This window comes from Astyanax mexicanus, chromosome 8 (genome assembly GCF_023375975.1).
Source record: "Astyanax mexicanus isolate ESR-SI-001 chromosome 8, AstMex3_surface, whole genome shotgun sequence".
Classification (NCBI taxonomy): Eukaryota; Metazoa; Chordata; class Actinopteri; order Characiformes; family Acestrorhamphidae; genus Astyanax; species Astyanax mexicanus.
Window position 1 is genome coordinate 57,212,501 of NC_064415.1, and position 19,983 is coordinate 57,232,483.

General features: G+C 36.5%; 2 protein-coding genes across 4 annotated transcripts in view; one reads left to right on the forward strand and one right to left on the reverse strand.

Moving 5' to 3' along the window:
* Positions 1-19,983, forward strand: part of arhgap21b (Rho GTPase activating protein 21b) — a 162,414-nt gene that overhangs the window by 74,994 nt on the left and 67,437 nt on the right. The gene's annotated exons all lie outside the window — the stretch shown is intronic.
* Positions 1-19,983, reverse strand: part of dpp6b (dipeptidyl-peptidase 6b) — a 139,547-nt gene that overhangs the window by 13,564 nt on the left and 106,000 nt on the right. For all 3 annotated transcript variants that reach the window (XM_022677781.2, XM_022677780.2, XM_022677783.2), the window contains exons 4-16: positions 18,795-18,889; positions 17,385-17,459; positions 16,214-16,266; positions 15,235-15,316; positions 10,194-10,314; positions 6,316-6,470; positions 6,136-6,233; positions 5,103-5,229; positions 2,865-2,903; positions 1,807-1,914; positions 952-1,043; positions 765-812; positions 568-680 (exon numbers count right to left, since the gene is read on the reverse strand). In XM_022677781.2, the coding sequence (XP_022533502.2) occupies positions 568-680; positions 765-812; positions 952-1,043; positions 1,807-1,914; positions 2,865-2,903; positions 5,103-5,229; positions 6,136-6,233; positions 6,316-6,470; positions 10,194-10,314; positions 15,235-15,316; positions 16,214-16,266; positions 17,385-17,459; positions 18,795-18,889 (1,206 nt within the window). The remainder of the gene's footprint in view (positions 1-567; positions 681-764; positions 813-951; positions 1,044-1,806; positions 1,915-2,864; positions 2,904-5,102; positions 5,230-6,135; positions 6,234-6,315; positions 6,471-10,193; positions 10,315-15,234; positions 15,317-16,213; positions 16,267-17,384; positions 17,460-18,794; positions 18,890-19,983) is intronic.

Genomic DNA, 19,983 nt, shown 5'->3' on the forward strand with positions numbered 1-19,983 from the left:
TTGTCGTTTAGAGTATTTATTTACAGAAAATCAGAAATGACTGAAAGATGCAGAGCTTTTAGACGTCAAATAATGCAAAGAGAGAGTTCAGTAATCAATATTTGGTGGAATAAACCTGGTTGGTTTTTAATCACAGTTTTTTATCATGCATCTTGGCATCATGTTCTCCTCCACCAGTCTTACACACTGCTTTTGGATAACTTTATGCTGCTTTACTCCTGGTGCAAATATTCAAGCAGTTCAGTTTGGGGGTTTGATGGCTTGTGATCATCCATCTTCCTCTTCATTATATTCCAGAGGTTTTCAATTTGGTGAAATCAAAGAAACTCTTCATTTTTAAGTGCTCTTTTATTTTTTCAGAGCTGTATAGACTGAGGTGCACAGGTGAAATCAATATTCTGGTGATTTGCTTCATGGAAATGCTGTGTGCAGTGTCAGGTGATAATGTGAGTGTGGTGCATTCTGGGTATCGTAGTCCGGAGGTTGGAGAAAGCAGGTAGAGCTATATGGCAATATGATAAAAACGCAGATCAGTAAAAAATAAGAGAATAAGAGAAGGCCACTGACCTTTACAGTTCAGGAGGAAGTAGCTGGATTCAGGGCTGAAGGAGCCGCTGACGTATCCACAGCTAAACTCACAGGACAGGCAGCGTCTGTTGAAGGAGCCGGTGGTGTCCGCACTAAAACACAACAACACACAACCATCAGAATCTGAACATGGATACAGTTGAGAGTATAAATCAGTGTAAATTGTTTTGGAGTACCTGTACAGCTGCCGTTTTCTAGGACTGTCTTCTGTGCTCAGGAAATATCTGCGAAATGAGTTAGAAAACATAAAGAGCAATGTTTCCAAACTATATCTATATCTATATATTTCACTAAAGACAGTAATCCTATGGCATCTATTTAAACTAGTTAGTTTACGTCCAGTTTAGATGTGTAGATTCTTACACGAGCTGCGTTTCTTCGTTGTACGCCAAAATCTCTGTGACGTCCCAATCTCCCGAGGTCAGAGACTGCAGCGTATCAGAACTGCTGTTGTGCTGAAACAGATAAACCAACAAATGCTCAAAAATCTCAAAAAATTAGAATATCATTGAAAAATTACTTCTTTCTTTTATTGTTGATTATCGATTATGGCTTACAGCCAATAATCGATAATCAACCCAAAAAATCAGTGTCTCAAAAAAAAAAAAAAGAATATTATACTAAACCACTTTGTACTTTTGGCACTGTGTGCCAAGTCCTGCTGGAAAATGAAATCTGCATCTTCATAAAAGTTGTCAGTAGCAGAGGGAAGCTGTAAGATATGAAGTGCTGTAAGATTTTGTGGGAAAACAAAACTGCACTGACTTTAGACTTGATAATAAAACACAGTGGATCAACACCAGCAGATGACAGACATGACTCTCCAAACAAACCATCACTGATCATCAGTAAATTTTTAAAACATTTCATTTAAAGTAAATCAAGGGATCAGAGTCTGGAGGAAGAGTGGAGAGACACACAGTCCAGACTGCTTGAGGTCTAGTGTGAAGTTTCCACCAATCAGTGATGGTTTGGAGAGACATGTCATCTGCTGTCTTCTTTTATAGAGATGTGGATTTCATTTTCCAGCAGGACTTGGCATGTACCTGTACCAGCAATAAGCAATTCTTATCCCAAGCTTTGTGGTTTTTTTGTTGCCCTGCATTATTGTGCACAGGATAGTGTTATTTTACACGTTAAAAATTTACATAATATACTACTTTAAAGGTGGCTCAGCCAATCACAGGCTTTAAAATCTTTGTTGCTCTGGAGACTGACCTGGGAAGTGGACATGGAGATGTGAAAGAACTTTCCTCGACCCCCCTGTGGAACCGCCCGGGTGAAGAAGAACCTGAGACCATCCCTGGAGAAGAGTGGAGCTTCATTCTGTGTAGAATAAACATTAATATATTAATGACAATAATTAGACCAATAATCACGTTTTTTCCTTTAAAAACAGATCATATTAGAATCATTCAGACTACAGAACAGTTTATGTGATTTACCCTCATTAAACACAAACCAGGTGTCGATATAATAACTATAAATGACACTGAACTTATTGCAATAGTAGTGTTTTACTGAGTTAATAAACACTGCACATAGCTTTTTTTTACATATTAATATCATAGGCTAATTTTATATCACATATCTGATCTGATTTACTCCTGACATTGTCAGTCTGCCTGCCATGAAGTCTATTACACACACTAAAGACTCCAACTCCCAGCATGCACCTACACTAGACCTCCTGGACATTGCTGATCACTTGACGCTTCAGCGTTCTAACTCACCGAGCTTCTGATTACACACACCTGGTCCTGTTACTATAAATACCCTCTTGTTTCTGTTCATCATTACCCAGTATCGAATCTAGTATTTGCCTTGTGTTTCTTTTGTTTATTGTCCTTTTGTTACCAACTGTTTTTGTATTTTTGACTACCCTTTTTGCCTTGCTGTAGATCTGATTGTTTATCGTTGTCGACTCTTATTTTTGAATTAGATTATATTTTGTATGACCCATTTTATATGTTGTTCTCAGTGTTCTTCTAAGTGTGTTTCTTGTGTGGACGGATGGAAAGCGTAATTCTTTATTAATGTGGGAGGGGTTTTAGTTCTGAAGAGATCAATATCACCCCTGGCCATCGTTAGATTCATTATAGAGCCTAACGGCGGCTCAGCAGCTGAGCGCTGAGGAGATCCTATTGACCCTGTTAGTCTGATTTAAACAACTGAACCCCAGAACGCTCATCCTCACTAATCCAACCAGCAGAGAACCCCCCGGTGTCGTCCGTCCCCCTCCGAGCTGCAGGTATGATTCAGTCTGACTGACTCACCTGTCTGTGGAGCCAGCTGTCGCTCTCGTCCTCGTGTTTCTGAAAGCAGAGCATTTGCTGCATTAAAAACTTGCAAAGTCACCTAATTACACAATTTACACACTTTCTCTCTGCAGAAAGAGCTATGGGAGTAAAACACTCCAAACCAGTGTTAATTTTGACAACAAATTTTGATTTAGTTTTAGTCATAGTTTTGTGATGAAAATGGCATTCAGTTTTAGTCATAATTTAGTCATCTGAAATGTTTTTTTTTTTTTAGTTTTAGTCTAGTTTTAGCCGACTAATTATCATAGGAATATAGCCTACAGTCAATTTATTTGACTAAAATGTAAAGACTGTAATGTAAATGTAAATACTTTTTCCTCAGTTCCCTTGAATTATTATTAACTATACACTTATGAAATTAAACATTTATTAACCACTTGTGTAATATTATTAGTATTTGAGTGTGAAATATATTTATATTCATATATGATTTAATGTATACTATTACTGTAGGCATGTGACTGTAAATATTTTAAATTTTGTTCTAGAAATCAGGTCATAATAAGATGTAGTATGTAATTTAAAACCCTTTATTAAAGCAATTGAATGGTTAAAAAGCTTGAACAGGGCTGTAGACGCAAAAAAACAACTTTCATTTTCAAGCAGGATTTGGCACACACTGCCAAAAGTATTGATTGGTCTAATATAATAATCTAATTTGACTATTCTAATATTCTAATTATTCTAAACACTTAAAGTAGATCACTCTACATCTATATAATATATGAGCTTCACATTTTAAACTGAATTACTGAAATAAAGCAACTTTTCAATGATATTATAATTTTTGAGATGCACTAGTATAAGCATATTTCTCAGTTAAAGTGCTTCTCTTGTGTTTTATTTCAGGTCTGTGGTTCTGCTCTCCCCCTGTCAGTGATCTGTCTGCTCTTTAGTGAAGGTTAGTAATAAGAGAAAACATTATCAGGGGATTATTATTATTATTATTATTCTGAATCTGAATAACAGAGTGCTGTAATTTAGATGAAGGATTATGTTAATGTGGCATTTATGTGATTTGGTGGTTCCTGCTGCTTTCAGCTATTAACACCAGGAGAGAGGGGGGGGGGGGGGGGGGGGGTGAGCGGGAGGATATAAACGGGTCTTTTGATAAACATCTTAACATTACAAGCTAATTTTATACATATAAAACCCAGAACACACGTGCAGATTTACTGCTGGGTTTGGATTGGGGTTACAAAATATGATGTGTAGGTTTGACAGTATGATAACCTCAAGTATTAAAATATCTACCATATTTTTCGCACTATACAATTAAAATCCTTTAATTGCCCTTATGATCCGGTGCTACTTATGTATGAATTCTACCAGTCAGGTATTAAGGAGCAGAAAAGCCACTCTGCTAAAGTTTTCTCCAGCACTAAGTTTCTCCAGCACTAAGGCTGGAGCAACAGCACTAGCATTAGCCACAGCGCTAGCTCTTTCCCCCATCAGAGGCGAGTATATCGGACTGTAGTCTGGGCTACAGGAACCCTCAGGGTTCCTCAATCTAGTACTATTGGTTAGCGGCTAATGCTAATGCTGCTGCACCTAGCCTTAGTGCTAGAGAAACTTCACTGAAAACTTACCCTTACACAAAATACTGTAAATCTAAGCTTACTGTAAATAAACGGAAGCGCTTTACTCACCCAAATAAACAGTTTTCAGGAGAGAAATCTGTGTTGATTAACATCCAGCACTCATTTGACTTTAAAAGAAAGGATTTTTTTTTTATTTAGGCTCTTTACCCAGCTTCCCCATTAGAAGTGGCGACACCCTTTTTATTTACAGTAATCTTTGATTTACAGATTTCCACTACAGCTGGAGCATTAGAATTAGTGGCTAACTGCTAGCTACAAATGCTAATGCTGCTCCAGCAGTGCTAGCTGAGGTAGGCATCAGACTACAAGCCGATAATACTCACCTCTAAATGGCAAAAGAGCTAGCACTTAGCACGGTTAGCTGCTAATGCTAATACTGCTGGAGAACTAAACTGAAACTCCTGTATAACTCTGTACTTCAGTGGAGTGGCTTTACTGCTCCTTAATACCTGTTTGGTAGAATTTATACATAAGGAGCACCAGATTATAAGGAGCACTGACTGACAATTGTTGGAAAATTAAAAGATTTTAAGTGCGAAAAAAATACAGTAAATAAGCAGAATGAGAGTGAGAGTGTGTTTCTGCAGGTCACCTTGGTGCAGATTCCTGTGGTGGCTTCACACAGGGTGAGGATGGAGTTGTTCTGAGCTCGGTTCAGCCAGTTCACTGCCAACTTGGTGCTGGTAGCCCACTTCACCATGGTGATGTAATACTCCTTCCTAGAAACGGATCACAATTTATATCAGCACTACTGTGAGTCATGGAGTTATAACAGGTACAACTAACCTAATGTCCTTTTATTAAAATATAGAGTATTTCTAACTCTTGGATTATAGTAAAAATATTATACAGTGTTGTAAAAAAGTATTTGGCTGCTACAGATTTATTTGTTTTTTGCTATTTTTTTATCATACTTATTTTTTTTAGATTCATTAATACGTTTTAATATTAGAAAAATATTTCATTTTATTTTGCAGCTTCCTGGATGAGTTTTCCATGAACTTTTGGAGCAATTTCAGTAGATCAGTCTCTCATGGAAAAATTCACCACTCTTCCATGTTATCTCCATTTGTCCTTTAAAAAATGACTTTGTAAACTTTTCCAGGCTGATAAATATCAATAACTTTGTTTTCTCATTTGTTTTAGAATAGATTTTTTATCCTGCCTCATGTTGCAATTATTTTTTTACACTGGGCCAGGTTTATTTGGATAGATTTTTTTCAACAAATTAAATTATCATTTTAAAAAATTGCTTTTTATATTTACTCAGGTTATATTTGTCTGATATACTTTGTTTGATAATCTGAAAAATGTTATTATGACAAAAAAGAGCAAATACTTTTTACAGCACTGTATAAAAAAAAAAAAAAAAGTTAAATTGTTTTTAGATGCTGTGTTAGACCAAGCAACACAGATTATAACCCATAATGTAACTATAATAAATTAAAATAGTTATATATTTATTAAAAAATATACTAAAAAACATATTTACTTTCTTTCCATTTATTGTAACTACTGGGTCAAACTGACCAGAAGAGTATGTGTCTAAAATAAACATATATCAACATCCATGATATAGTTATACATATATATATATATATATTTGTAATCTTGCTCTGACTTACCCGATTCTGGGGTCCTCAGGTTTCTTCATCTTTACAGTATGGAGGGGTCCATTCACACTGACCACTGAGAGATAGATCTCAGGATTCTCCTCTCCAGCCTGCATCAATCAAAAATATATAAATAAATAAAACCACCTTATGTTCTAGTAAGAATAATATTGTATATAACAAATCTCTCACTTTTGGGTATCTGTACTCCTGGGCACCCGGGTACAGGCTGCCGGTAAACATGGGCATTTCCATCTTGGGTACGAGGGTGTCGTTGATGGTGGCGTACGCCAGTCTGAGGCCGTCTGGGGACCACCAGTGAGAAATATAACTCTGGAAAATCTCCTCTGTAATAAAGACATACAGAAAGACTTTTTAATCCAGTTTAAATCGGTTTGATGTGGATCGTTTTGTTAGGTGTGAATGCAGTAATTATAATCGAGTGCTGACCACAACAAATAGCATTTTAAATTCCATTACTATTTCTTATTTAGGAATAACCTTTAGTTTTTAATCACCATCAGAAAGGTAAAATGTATTGTTCTTACTTTTTATTTATTTGTATTTATTATGTTTTACTTTATTTTATAAATTATTTACTTTTTATGTGTTAATTTTATACCTAAAAATAATGACTGACAATGAGTGACAAATGACAAGCCATCAAACCAAACTGAACTGCTTCTTGAATTTTGCATAAAAAAACTGTGATTAAAAACCACCAGGGTTATTCCACCAAATATTGATTTCTGAACTCTTTGGCTAATAAATAAATGCTCTAAATGAGAATATTTTTATTTGTAATTTGGGAGAAATGTTGTCTGTAGTTTATAGAATAAAACAACAATGTTCATTTTACTCAAACATAAACCTATAAATAGCAAAATCAGAGAAACTGATTCAGGACATTAAGTGGTCAACATATGAGAATGAAAATAAAGATTGATTGATTGATTGATTGATTGATTGATTGATTGATTGATTGATCGATTGATTGATTAAATGAATGATTGATTGATTGATTAATACAAAGATACCTGGTTGAATTGAGTGGCAGAAACATGTTCTTTACATTCTGCTTTTTAAAAAGTTCCTCTTTAGACGATATAAAGACTAGATTCAACCAAGCTGTGCAATTCAGGCTTCTGATTTTTTTTTTCTGCTTTGACAGGAAGGTGCCATTTATTTGACTGACATGCAAATCAATCAATCGATCAATCAATCAATCAATCGTAAACTCTGTTATTCTGGCAGGAAGCAGTAAACCCAGACCTGAGACCTGACCTCCTGACAGAGATGCAGATCCTGATACACATCATACAACGAATAATCTTAAAATAGGAACAGGAAGAGGAACCCAGAACTGCAGCGTGAGCAAAAACAGCCCCAGCTCGTGATTTATGGTGTCCATTCTCCACCGCTCCCTCGCCTCAGGAGCCACATTCATCACCCCATAAACCTGACAGCCTCTCAGCCCGAGGAGGAGCAGCGCCGGCCGAACACTACAGCTTATAAAATATTACCGGATTCATCAGGAGCAGCAGCATCCTCTGAGGCTTATCAGATAATTATCGACCAATTAAAAGAACAGGAGGAAGAGGCTGGGCTAAACAGCGCTCCGTAGATCTGGGCGATAACGTCAGCAAACGACATCATGATCTATCCTGTTTCAGTCGATCAGATTATCCAGATTTTTTCTGGAGCGGTTTGCTTGTGGTGAGAACGTGATTCGATCTCGATCTGACCCAGCTATTAAATATACTTCTTATTAATTAAGCTAATCTGCTGATAAGGCACAGTTTAATCTAACATATATTAGCCAGATAATATACTGCTATGAACAATCGCTGTCTCTGCTGCTGCTCCATGCTGTTTACACACCAGTGTGAACTGGATTCAACTGAAATAAAGGAACCTTTTAATTATATTGTAATTTTTTGCAGATTGAATCCTGTAAATCCACAGGGTGGCAGTAGAGCTCTGCTGTGCTGTGAGAGCTGGTGGATGTGAGGGAAGATGCTCTGCAGGATTAAAGTGTTTAAAGCTCTGTGTTGTGTCTGTGTGCAGCAGCTCGGGGGTCAGGGCTGTGTTGTGTCTCTGTGTAGCAGCTCGGGGGTCAATAAACACCTCTGGGAACTCCTTCCTTCCTTGATGCCGAGAGTGTGCAAAGCAGTAATCAGAGCAAAGGGGGGCTATTTTCTATTTTGAAAAAACTATAATATAAAGAAATGCTTTTTTCAGTTATTTCACCTTTTGTTATTAAGTATATAAAACTCCACATGTGTTCATTCAAAGTTTTGATGCTTCAGTGAGAATCTACAATGTATATAGTCATCAAAATAAAGAAAACAGAAGAAAACAGGTGTGTTCAAGTAAACGTCTGAAGTATTTCTATCTCGGCGACAGGAAATACAGGTCAATACGCCACTGACTGATTAAAACCCTGACAACAGTCAACAATCAGCTGCCCAAACCATGCATTTTAGCAAACCTGACTTTTAACTCAACATTACTGTTCCCTTATTAAATGAGCTGTTGGTGTATCTTCACAGTGTGAACAAGCAGATCAGTTTCCTCTGCTGAGACGCTGTTAAAATACAAATGCGCTAAAGTCAGAGCTCATTTTGGCCTTGTTTTGGGACAGTAAACAGCCACATGTTGCTGAAGTGCTGATCTACAGTACACTCAGAGAAGATCCTGAGGAGCAGGCCTGTAATCCTTCACTTCAGCCTCTTCAGCCTCTACAGCAGGCCTCCAGAGCCAAGCAGCGGCCTGCACAATCAAAAATTCCATCATTTCCACGAGCGGAAGAACCAACCGTATCAGCCCAGGGCGAAAGAGAGAGAGGGAGGAAGAGAGAGAGGAAAAGGAAGAGTAAGAGAGGAAGAGAGGAAGCCTGTATCAGTGTCAAACCATCAAAGTGAGAAATGGAAAAGCACGAGGGGTGGAGGCAGGATTTATGAGCTGTGTCTCATCAGATTGGAGCAGCAGGGCGGATATGTTTCATTTCTCAAGGTGTGTGTGTGTGTGTGTGTGTGTGTGTGTGTGTGTGTGTGTTTTGGGAGAACATGACGGCACAGCAGCCCCTCAGCTCTGAGCCGCCGTGAACATAAAACAATGACTATGAGGTTAAAAATCAGAACATAAGCTTTAATCTATCTGTCCGTCCATCCATCCATCTATTCATTCATCCATCCATTAGTGCATTCTTATTTAGCAACTGTTACCAGGTTAGACAAGCTTTACATCAAAAACTTTAATCCCAGTTGCTACACTCCAAGCAAAAACGGTCCTATAAAGCCCCGACAAAAGCATCAATTAGCATCCTCAAGGTTTTATGTACTATAACTACAGTCAAAGTCAATATTACACATTATAGCACGAACCCCGAGTGTATAACTGCGTATATTATCCCATACAGTTCCATCATCACTGTTTATTGAAAGATTTTAAAGAGTTAAAGAGGAGGAGAAAATAGGATCTGTTTGGTTATAAAAACTCCGCCAGTTAAAATAGTTCCATTGCTGCTCTGTTTGTAGCTGCAGTGCTGTTTGGTTTGTAAGCGCTGCTGCATCATTGTTGCTAGGTTACCTGTATGTGGCAGAGTAATACAGTAAAACATGGAGAGCTTCGGGTTACAGTGCATTACCGGCTGATAACGGTACTCATAGAATGCCCCTCTCAGCCAATCACATTGCAGTAGGATAGGGTAGGATGTGATAGCTGTGATATAAAGCCCCTTTTCTAATTGTTTGAGTGTAAATCATTCACAGCAGAATTTTATAAAAAAAAAGACAAGCAAATAAACGTATTAACACACGGTACACACAGATTAAAAGATGCAAAACAAGCTAATTAATACTGATCAAAGACAAAGCTGAATCTCAAATGAAGCAAGTTCTTTGAGGTGAATCCAAATACGCCGACTAAATAAATGAACAAACAGTGCAGAACATCTGCCGACAAGACAATGAATACAAACACTATTTCCTGCTCAGTGTCTGAAATATCATCTTTATCCACTGCAGCTCAGAAGATACTGAATATAAGACCTGCTCCAGTTATCTTACCTTCATAAAGCCAGTCGGTGAGTCCGTTAAATATCACGCCCTCTCTCCCGGAGGTGACCAGGCGGATGGGCTTGTCCCTCACTGTGGCCTGGTAATAGATGTTGTTCTCAAATATGAAGATCTGATAGAAAAAGAGAGGAGATGTGTGTTAAGCTATTTTGGTCATCTATTCACTCTTTTATTTATACAACTACGGAAAAAAATGAAGAGAGCACTTCAGTTTCTGAATCAGTTTCTCTGATTTTGCTATTTATAGGTTTATGTTTGAGTAAAATGAACATTGTTGTTTTATTCTATAAACTACAGACAACATTTCTCCCAAATTCCAAATAAAAATATTCTCATTTAGAGCATTTATTTACAGAAAATGAGAAATGGCTGAAATAACAAAAAAGATGCAGAGCTTTCAAGACGTTTGGTGGAATAACCCTGGTTTTTAATCAAAGTTTTTTCCATGAATCTTGGCATCATGTTCTCCTCCACCAGTCTTACACACTGCTTTTGGATAACTTTATGCTGCTTTACTCCTGCTGCAAAAATTCAAGCAGTTCAGTTTGGTGGTTTGATGGTTTGTGATCATCCATCTTCCTCTTGATTATATTCCAGAGTTTTTTAATTTGGTAAAATCAAAGAAACTCATCATTTTTAAGTGCTCTTTTATTTTTTTCCAGAGCTCTCTCTCTCTCTCTCTCTATATATATATATATATATATATATATATATATATATATATATATATATCTCTATATATATATATATATATATATATATATGTACCTCCTGTACCTGATTGGACCATATTAGGAATTATGCAGGCTAAATGTGAAATGCTAAAACCATGGAATAGAAGACATATTTGTAATATTTTGCTGTATATGAGGTCTTTCTCCTCAGCAGGAGCACAGTCAGGGTGTTCCATCAGCAGCTCTGATGAGAACTGGTCTCAGTGAGGAACAGTGTCGGTGCTAATCAGCCGAGCGCTCCTCAAAAGCCTGACTGACAGCTGAGAGTGAGCAATCTGTTCACATCTGTGCTGCAGATTTATCAACAGCTTCTGCAAATACTGCAAAATAAATCTCCACATCAGAAACTCCTTCATTATTATAGATTTACTGACAGTAATAACAGTATCAGGTCTAATGTGAACAATTGTTTCAGTAACCAGTAAAATACATGAACATGAACTGTGCATGACACGTCTAGAACATGGAGAAACATAGAAAAATGGGTATACAGAATACAGAAAAATATTTTTCTATATGTATTTTTACTTTAATTTCATTGCAAAAAGTTTTAAGACATTTTTGTCAGCTCAAATTAATTTAGTTACATTTTTTTAATCATTAATTTTTTTTTAAATAATCTTAAATAATATTATTAAAGAAAAATTACACATTATATACAGTATATATATATTTATATAAATCCAATATACAAAAATAAAAAAACTATGGAAAAATAATAATTATTAAAAAAAAGTAACTGAATTAATTTGAGCAGACAACAACTTTTGCATGAAACCTTATTCTTAATTTCTTAATTTTAACCTTAATATATGAAATCTTAATTTACCTGAGGGAGTCCTCCAAAAGAGATCAATAAAGATCTGTCTATCTATCTATTCTGTCTGTCTGCCTGTTAATATACATTGATTCCTTTACATATTCCACACAAGTTGAATAAGGGTCATTTAGGGCTAGTAATAAGATAAGAAACAAATAATGATAAATATTAATCATTTTGCACAGGTGATGTCAACAGGTGTCTGTAATCAATATTAGGTACTAAAAGCAGTGTCCATGAAAGTCTAAAAGACTAGCTATAAATATTTAATTTAGCTTTAAGTGTTGCCTTCAAAACAAACAATTGAATTTTTGGTTTAATATTTATATGACAGGTGTGTGACGTCACTCATTCTGCCCTGGAAAGAAGCGAATTGAAAAACTGAAATATGGAAATACTGAAAGGTTCTTCAGGGACCCGAAATTGGCTGTTCTGTGGAAACACACAAAGAGCCCCTCGTGGCGCCGTCATCTTTATGAGAGCAGACTCCCAGCAGTCACTAAGAGCATCACCGTTACCATGACAACAGCCAGCCTCTCTGCATCTCCTTCATTCATCCCATCACATCCCATTGTCCTGCCTGTGGTACAGAACCCAACTCTGAACATCCAGAGTCTCCAGATCAGCCTTTCTTACTCTTCCCAGACTTAAATACACACTGGATACACTGGATACACACCTGATCACACCTGATCACACCTCATCACCTGTCTCTGTAAAATCTGATTCTTAATGGAGAAGAAAGAGCGACTCAGACAGGACGTCTACACTCACCCTCAGGCTGAATGTAATCGTTTAAAATAAAAAGTAAAATAAAAGTTTTTATAAAGTGTTATAAAGCCAATTCAAATGAAAACAGCACATATAGTACACTATACGCCATAATAAACTGAATTAACTTTGTATATATACTTTGTTTAGCAAAAACTTGAGATAATTAAACTTCGGCTAAAAAATATTTTTAAGTTGTATTTAGTTTTGTTTTTGGAACACTGATTAAAATACGGATTTGAAATATTATTATTAAAAATAAATGTTTTACTTGTTTTAAACGCACTAAAATGTGCACCAATACAACACGCGATCACATTGTCTCCTCTGATTGGTCAGAGCTGTCTGGTGCAGGAGCAAGAAAGTAAATATAGTAAGAAGAATCCAAAGTGTTTTAGTGCGTATATATATATATGTGCAGTGTGAAGCTGCTTCATCAGTGAACTCTGAAAAAGAGTTGCGTGGCTGTGAGCAGTGAATGCTGCACATACCGCACGCTCAGTGTGTAAACAGCATGGAGCAGTAGAGACAGGATCTGTTCATGGCTGTGGTGATTAGTATTATTTGGCAAATATATGAAATTAAACTGTGCCTTATCAGCAGTTTAGATGCTGCTGCGCTTTTAAACACAGTGTTTTCAAAGGGACGTGCAGCACAGATGTAAGCAGTGTATGCAGCACTGCTGTGTAAACAGCATGGAGCAGCAGGGACTGTGTTTGTTCATTGCAGAATATTATCTTGTTAATATATGAGATTAAACTGGACCTTTTGAGCAGTTTAGCTCAAATAAAAAGACGAATATTTGAGAGCTGGTTCAGAACGAATTTAGCTGCATATTTAATTGTGTAAAAAAAATTATGCATTACAGATTGCAGTTTAATTGCATGCATTAACACTTTAACGTTCACAGCCCTACTTTTTACTAAAGAACCCGTGAGGAACCCTGTTTCAGAACAGTACTGAGTGTAATTAGTTCAGTGCTGATCTGCAGTGACTGCAGCTCATGATGAACTCCACTGCTCGTTTCCTGCGCTGATCTGGTGCGGACGTGAATAATAATGAGCTGTTGTGTAGTAGTTAATGAGGTGATTAGTGTGTGTGTGGAGTATCAGTGTGTACGGTAATGCAGTCGGAGAAATGGAGCGTGGAGGAGAGAGATGAACGGCGAGATGAAAAGGCAGCTTTCAAAAAGCATCAGAAAGAGCAGAGCGCTGACGTCAGGAGGAGGTGTGTGTAAAGAGTGTGTGTGTGTGTGTGTGTCCCAGCTTGTGGCTGACAATGACATTTGTCAGCGGCGTCCCTGCCTTCGCTGTCATCTGCTGCGCTGTTCTCCTGCCAGAGCTACATTTAACCCTTTAACATCTACCTTCTACCCTATTTTATAAACTATATTAATACAAAAAATGCATAAATTAAGATTGAATTAGAAAAAAAAAATATATATATATATAAAGCAAAATATAAACTAGTTAAGAGATAAAAAAGTCCTCGAGTCTAGTATTATTTAGAATGATTCACAAGCAGTCCAGAACTAAACCTATCATATTTTTCGCACTACAAGGTGCACTTAAAATCCTTTAATTTTACAAAAATTATGTATGAATTCTACCAGTCAGGTATTAAGGAGCAGTAAAGCCACTCTGAATGCTGAAGTACAGAGTTATACAAGAGTTTCAGTGAAGTTTCTCCAGCACCAAGGCTGAAGCAGTATTAGCATTAGCCGAAACTGCGCTATGCGCAGAGGTGAGTATATCAGACTGTAACCTGCTGCTAACCCCGGCTAGCACTGCAGGAGCAGCATTAGCATTAGCCGCTAACCATGCTAAATGGTAGTTCGCTCTTTTGCCGTTCAGAGGTGAGTATTTCAGACTGTATTCGGCGTGTTTACCATGATAAAACAAGCTACATAGAATGAACCACTAGCTAATATTGCTCTGGATTACCAGAAACACTCACACAAAGTGTGTGTTCCTCAGTGTAGCGCTGTCGGGTGACATTTACTAGCGCTAACCGTTGCTAAAGCTAATGCTGCTGCAACCAGCCTTAGTGGAAATCTGGAAATCTTTGTAGATTAACATCCATTTGGTTAACAATTACAGTTGTGTTTACTTAGCTTAGCTTTACTTAACTTAGTTAAGTAAACCCCACCACCAGGTGACGGCAAGCTGCATGATCGGGATTTCGAACCGGGGATCTCCCAAAACTGCAGTAAATTAAAACTAATAAAAATACATCTCTTTAACTGTATGTGTTTAGTTTAGATACATAAGCTCCACCTCTCTCTATACAGTACAAATTAACCTTAAATGTCTATTATATGATTAAATGTGTTTGTTTGTTTTTCACATGACTTTATCTCCATCCCACAGAGACACTGAAGGTCAGCAGAAGATGAGACTCCTGCAGCATCCTGAGGACCGAAGCTGTGCCACCCTGATGCCATCTGTCACTGAGAGAGAGAGAGTGTGTGTGTGTGTGTGTGTGTGTGTGGGTATGTTGGAGGGGAGGGGGGGTTCAGCCCTGCCAGACCTAACACATTACTGAGAGAACACACACACACACACACACACTTTACAAACACACACCATCTTCTCTCTAGCCCTCTCCTTTTCTTTTCTGACAGCTTCCAGTTCTCTGAATAGTATTTTCACTGCATGTGTGTGTGTGTGTGTGTGTGTGTATGTGTGTGTGTGTGTGCGTGTCTCACCAGCTGCTGTCCTTTAGGACCCCATCCAGCGAACTGCAGCATGGTGTTCTCCACCTCAGGAGCAGCTAAAACCACTGTGTCCCTGTCAGAATAAATAACACACACACACACACACACACACACACACACACGTATACACACATATAAAAACAGGTCATATTAACATTGCCCCCTATCTGTAAGCGCATTGATGTTTTTAAACCTGTTTGAATGGAATGGTTAAAATTTAGTTTTATATATATTTATAATAATAATAATAATAATAAAAATAATAATAATAATAATAATAATAATAATAATAATGATGCAGAATGAAATTAACATTTAAAGGCAAAATCATATTTTGCTAAGCATTTCAGCCTCTGAGATTTTGAAATATCTGTAATGTCACGTGATAATTAATTAATCAATTATCTGAAATAATTTATAAATAATACATGATAAATAATAAAATTATAAAACCTTATAATAAACTAAATAAACATTTTATTTGATTTTATTTCTTATTGGAGAAGTCCATCCAAGAAAAACAGATACTACAAAAACTTTCATTGTGCTAAGAGCCTGGTGTGAAGCTTCTACTCTAATATAAATTTTTTTTTCTTATATACCAGTAAAATAGATTTTACTATTAAAAAAACAGATGCAGGTAAATATAACTTCAGCAAACATAACAAGAATTGTGGATTAGTTTAATTGCATTTTACCAAATCAGGAGTTGATCTATAAATTATATAAATATATAAATTATACTAGGTTGCAGTGAGAAGAGTTTCCACTTACTACACTATATACAGTTACTGTCTTAAATAAAAGCTGCTGTTTAATATTGTGTGGCCACTGGATGGCAGCACCAACTGATATTTAACTGCTCTGTTCTGTTTTTACAAACTGCTCAGTCATTATCTGCTGTAAATAAATCCTCTTCATGTAAAACGCATGATTCCAGATTAGATAAAAAAAGAAAGAGGAAACTTACGGCGTGTACAAACTGCAGATGATATAAGAGGCTGTATACGAATACTGGTACAACTGTAGAAGAGAGAAAATAGGAGATATTAGTCCATAAACACCCTCAATAAACACTTCTATACAATAGAATAAGAGATATTAGTCCATAAACACTTCAATAAACACTCCTATACACTAGAATAAGAGATATTAGTCTATAAACGCCCTCAATAAACACTCCTATACACTAGAATAAGAGATATTAGTCTATAAACACCCTCAATAAACACTCCTATACACTAGAATAGAAGATATTAGTCTATAAACACCCTCAATAAACACTCCTATACACTAGAATAGAAGATATTAGTCTATAAACACCCTCAATAAACACTTCTATACAATAGAATAAGAGATATTAGTCCATAAACACCCTCAATAAACACTCCTATACACTAGAATAAGAGATATTAGTCTATAAACGCCCTCAATAAACACTCCTATACACTAGAATAAGAGATATTAGTCTATAAACACCCTCAATAAACACTCCTATACACTAGAATAGAAGATATTAGTCTATAAACACCCTCAATAAACACTCCTATACACTAGAATAGAAGATATTAGTCTATAAACACCCTCAATAAACACTCCTATACACTAGAATAGAAGATATTAGTCTATAAACACCCTCAATAAACACTCCTATACACTAGAATAGAAGATATTAGTCTATAAACACCCTCAATAAACACTCCTATACACTAGAATAGAAGATATTAGTCTATAAACACCCTCAATAAACACTCCTATACACTAGAATAGAAGATATTAAACAATAAACATTCACAATACACATTGCTATAGACTAGAATAGATGTTAATTAACAAACACCCTCAATAAACACTTCTATACACTAGAATATGAGATATTAGTCAATAAAAACCCTTAATAAACACTTCTATACACAAAACTAGAAGATATTAGTCTCTAAAATCCACCATAAATATTAATTTGAAAGCAGAAAAGCAGAGAGGCTGTAAACACAATCTCGCCATTCTGATTGGTTTAAACTGCAGCAAATGGAGAAAACAATTAGGCTTGTGCATATTCATCCATTTCCGTTCGTCCGGTTTCAGTTAATAATGTGAGAAATTAGTGAATTAGTAAAAGCAGCAGAAGCTTTCAGACTCACCGGAACAACATTGTAGGCCAGCAGCACATGAGTCAAATCAGGAGAGATCTGGTATTTACTGGCTTTATACGTTTCCTGAAAGAGCAAGGACACAATCTCAGTAAACACACTCCTGTTAGCTTAACAAACAACACACACACACACACACAGATTCATCTCTTCTGACTTTTGTCTTAAACCTGGATTTTCTACATTACACAAAACAACAGACTCAGTTCTGCTCGAACTGTTCAGTACAGTTACAGGAAACGTGGGCAAATTTACACAAAAACGATGATAAAATGAAAAAAAAAAATGCAGTTTGCAGTTTCAGAATTTTCCAATCATCAGGGTCACATATTAAATATTAAGAACTAGAACTACAACAACTAACAGGGTTCATACAATTTTTAACAAACACATTTCCATGATTTTTTCATGGAAAAAAATCAATTTCTTCGTGGATGACCATACATGAACAATAAACCAAATACAACTAAAACTATAATTAAACTTTATTACAGTAGCTCTAAAATGAATCAGATAAAATTACTGAATTGTCTCTGTGCTGACGTATTTGTAGCTCAAAATAAATTTTCTTTGTCAAAAGAAAATGACGTTTCTCTGAGTTTTCCAAAACTTTTTAGGTATTTTTATTTTTCCAAAACTTATCCAGACCTGGAAATTGCTATTTTCAAATTACATGACTTTTCCAGGTTTTTAATGAGTGTACGAACCCTGAACTAATCGATTAAATTGGTTAAAATAGATTATTAAAATCGCTGGCACCTAATTTAAAAATCAATTATCGTACTTTTCGCACTATAAGGAGTTTTAGTGAGGTTTCTCCAGTACTGAGGCTGGAGCAGTATTAGCATTAGCCGCTAACTGTGAAAAGCGCTAGATCTTTCGCCATTTAGAGGTGAGTATTATCGGCCTGTATCCTGCTGCTAAGCTATTCCTGGCTAGCACTACTGGAGCAGCATTAGCATTACCCACTAACTGCGCTCTTTCATCGTTCAGAGGTGAGTATTTTGGGCCAGTAGCCGATACCGCTAGCTAATATCTCCCTGGCTTACGGGAATACTCAAGGTTCATCAGTATAATGCTGTCGGGTGGCTAGCGCTAGCAGTTAGAGGCTAATGCTCATGCTCCAGCCTTAGTGCTGGAGAAATTTGGAAATTTAAGCTTAGTGTAAATAAACAGAAGCTGAATTAGAAGGCAAACATGGCAACACCCCTGTTCCTTACTAGTCTGACTAACTAGTCTTACTAGTCCTGACAAGATCCTACACCTAATAATTACATAACATTTAACCCCAGTGTGAACATTCGATACCTAACAGATGGGATGCTGTGTATGTTCTGAGTATATTAATATTCTATATAATTTTCTTAACACTTCTGTGTGAAAAATTCCAAAACTACTCACAAACATCTTGTTGTCCACCAGCACCACCGTCGTGTTGCTCTCCACATCCAGCTTAACCACATCTCCATCCCGGTTACGATACAGGAGCTCAGAGTCTGAAAGAAAAAAACATAAAGAAACATAATTATCAAACACAGAATAAATGCACAAAAAAACCCTAATGGGCCATATTTTTGTGATCTATAGCGCACAGGATTTAAAGCATGTTGGTGTGTCTTTGGTAACATGATGTCGCAAAAAAAAGCACAAAAGGCATGTACTAATTCTCTTTAATAATCATGGATGTGGTTAATTTTGGGAGTAAAAAGTCATTCCCTTTAAGAGTCGGGTGAGCTCTGACTTTGGCGCGTTCGTATCTTAACAGCGCAAGGCTTTTGCGCGTCTGAGCAGATATAGGATACTGACCTTTGAAGATACACCAGCAGCTTATTTAAGGGAACAGCAATGTTATTTTTTATTCTTTATTCTGTTTATTGTTGAGTTAAAAGTCATGTTTGCGCTCTGCAGTGTGTTTATTTGTGTGTAACTGCTTGGGGTGTAACGCACGCTGAGGGCTCAGGGTGAGCAACTGTTAACTGTTGACTGTTTACTGTTGTCAGGGTTTAAATCTGTCAGTGGCGCACCAGTATTTTTTCCTTAATTTTCCTCAGATATAATTGAACATTTAACATTTTGATAAGCTTCTTATCTTATTTAAAGTTGGAGATTCAGAACAATTTGTTTGAAAATTTGTTCGGTGACTCAGGAGCCCGACTGGTTGGTATATTAAGGGTAAGAGAGAAAAAAACTGAATTAAGTAAATCTTTTATCAAACTCTTTCTATAAAACGCTGCAGGTTATTTTGATTTCCACACACTTCAGCCTTCACGCTGGAGTTCTGAGCCGGAGGCGACCTCAGTTTGATGGCTGCATGAGTTTATTTACTCGTGTGTTTGTTCTGAAAGAACTGAATCCACACACTTTCCGTGCTGATGAATAAAACAGAACAGCTATCACTTTAAACCTCGAACCCCCAGACAAGCTGATTAAATGCGCTGGCACAACGCCATCGATCAAATAATCAATGATCAATAAACAATGGCTTGTTGATGGTGTTTAAACTGGATATATGAATGAATGTTTCAAACTCTCAAAGTTTCATTTGTCTAATTAATCAGATATACAATATGATTTCACTACCAGTAAACTG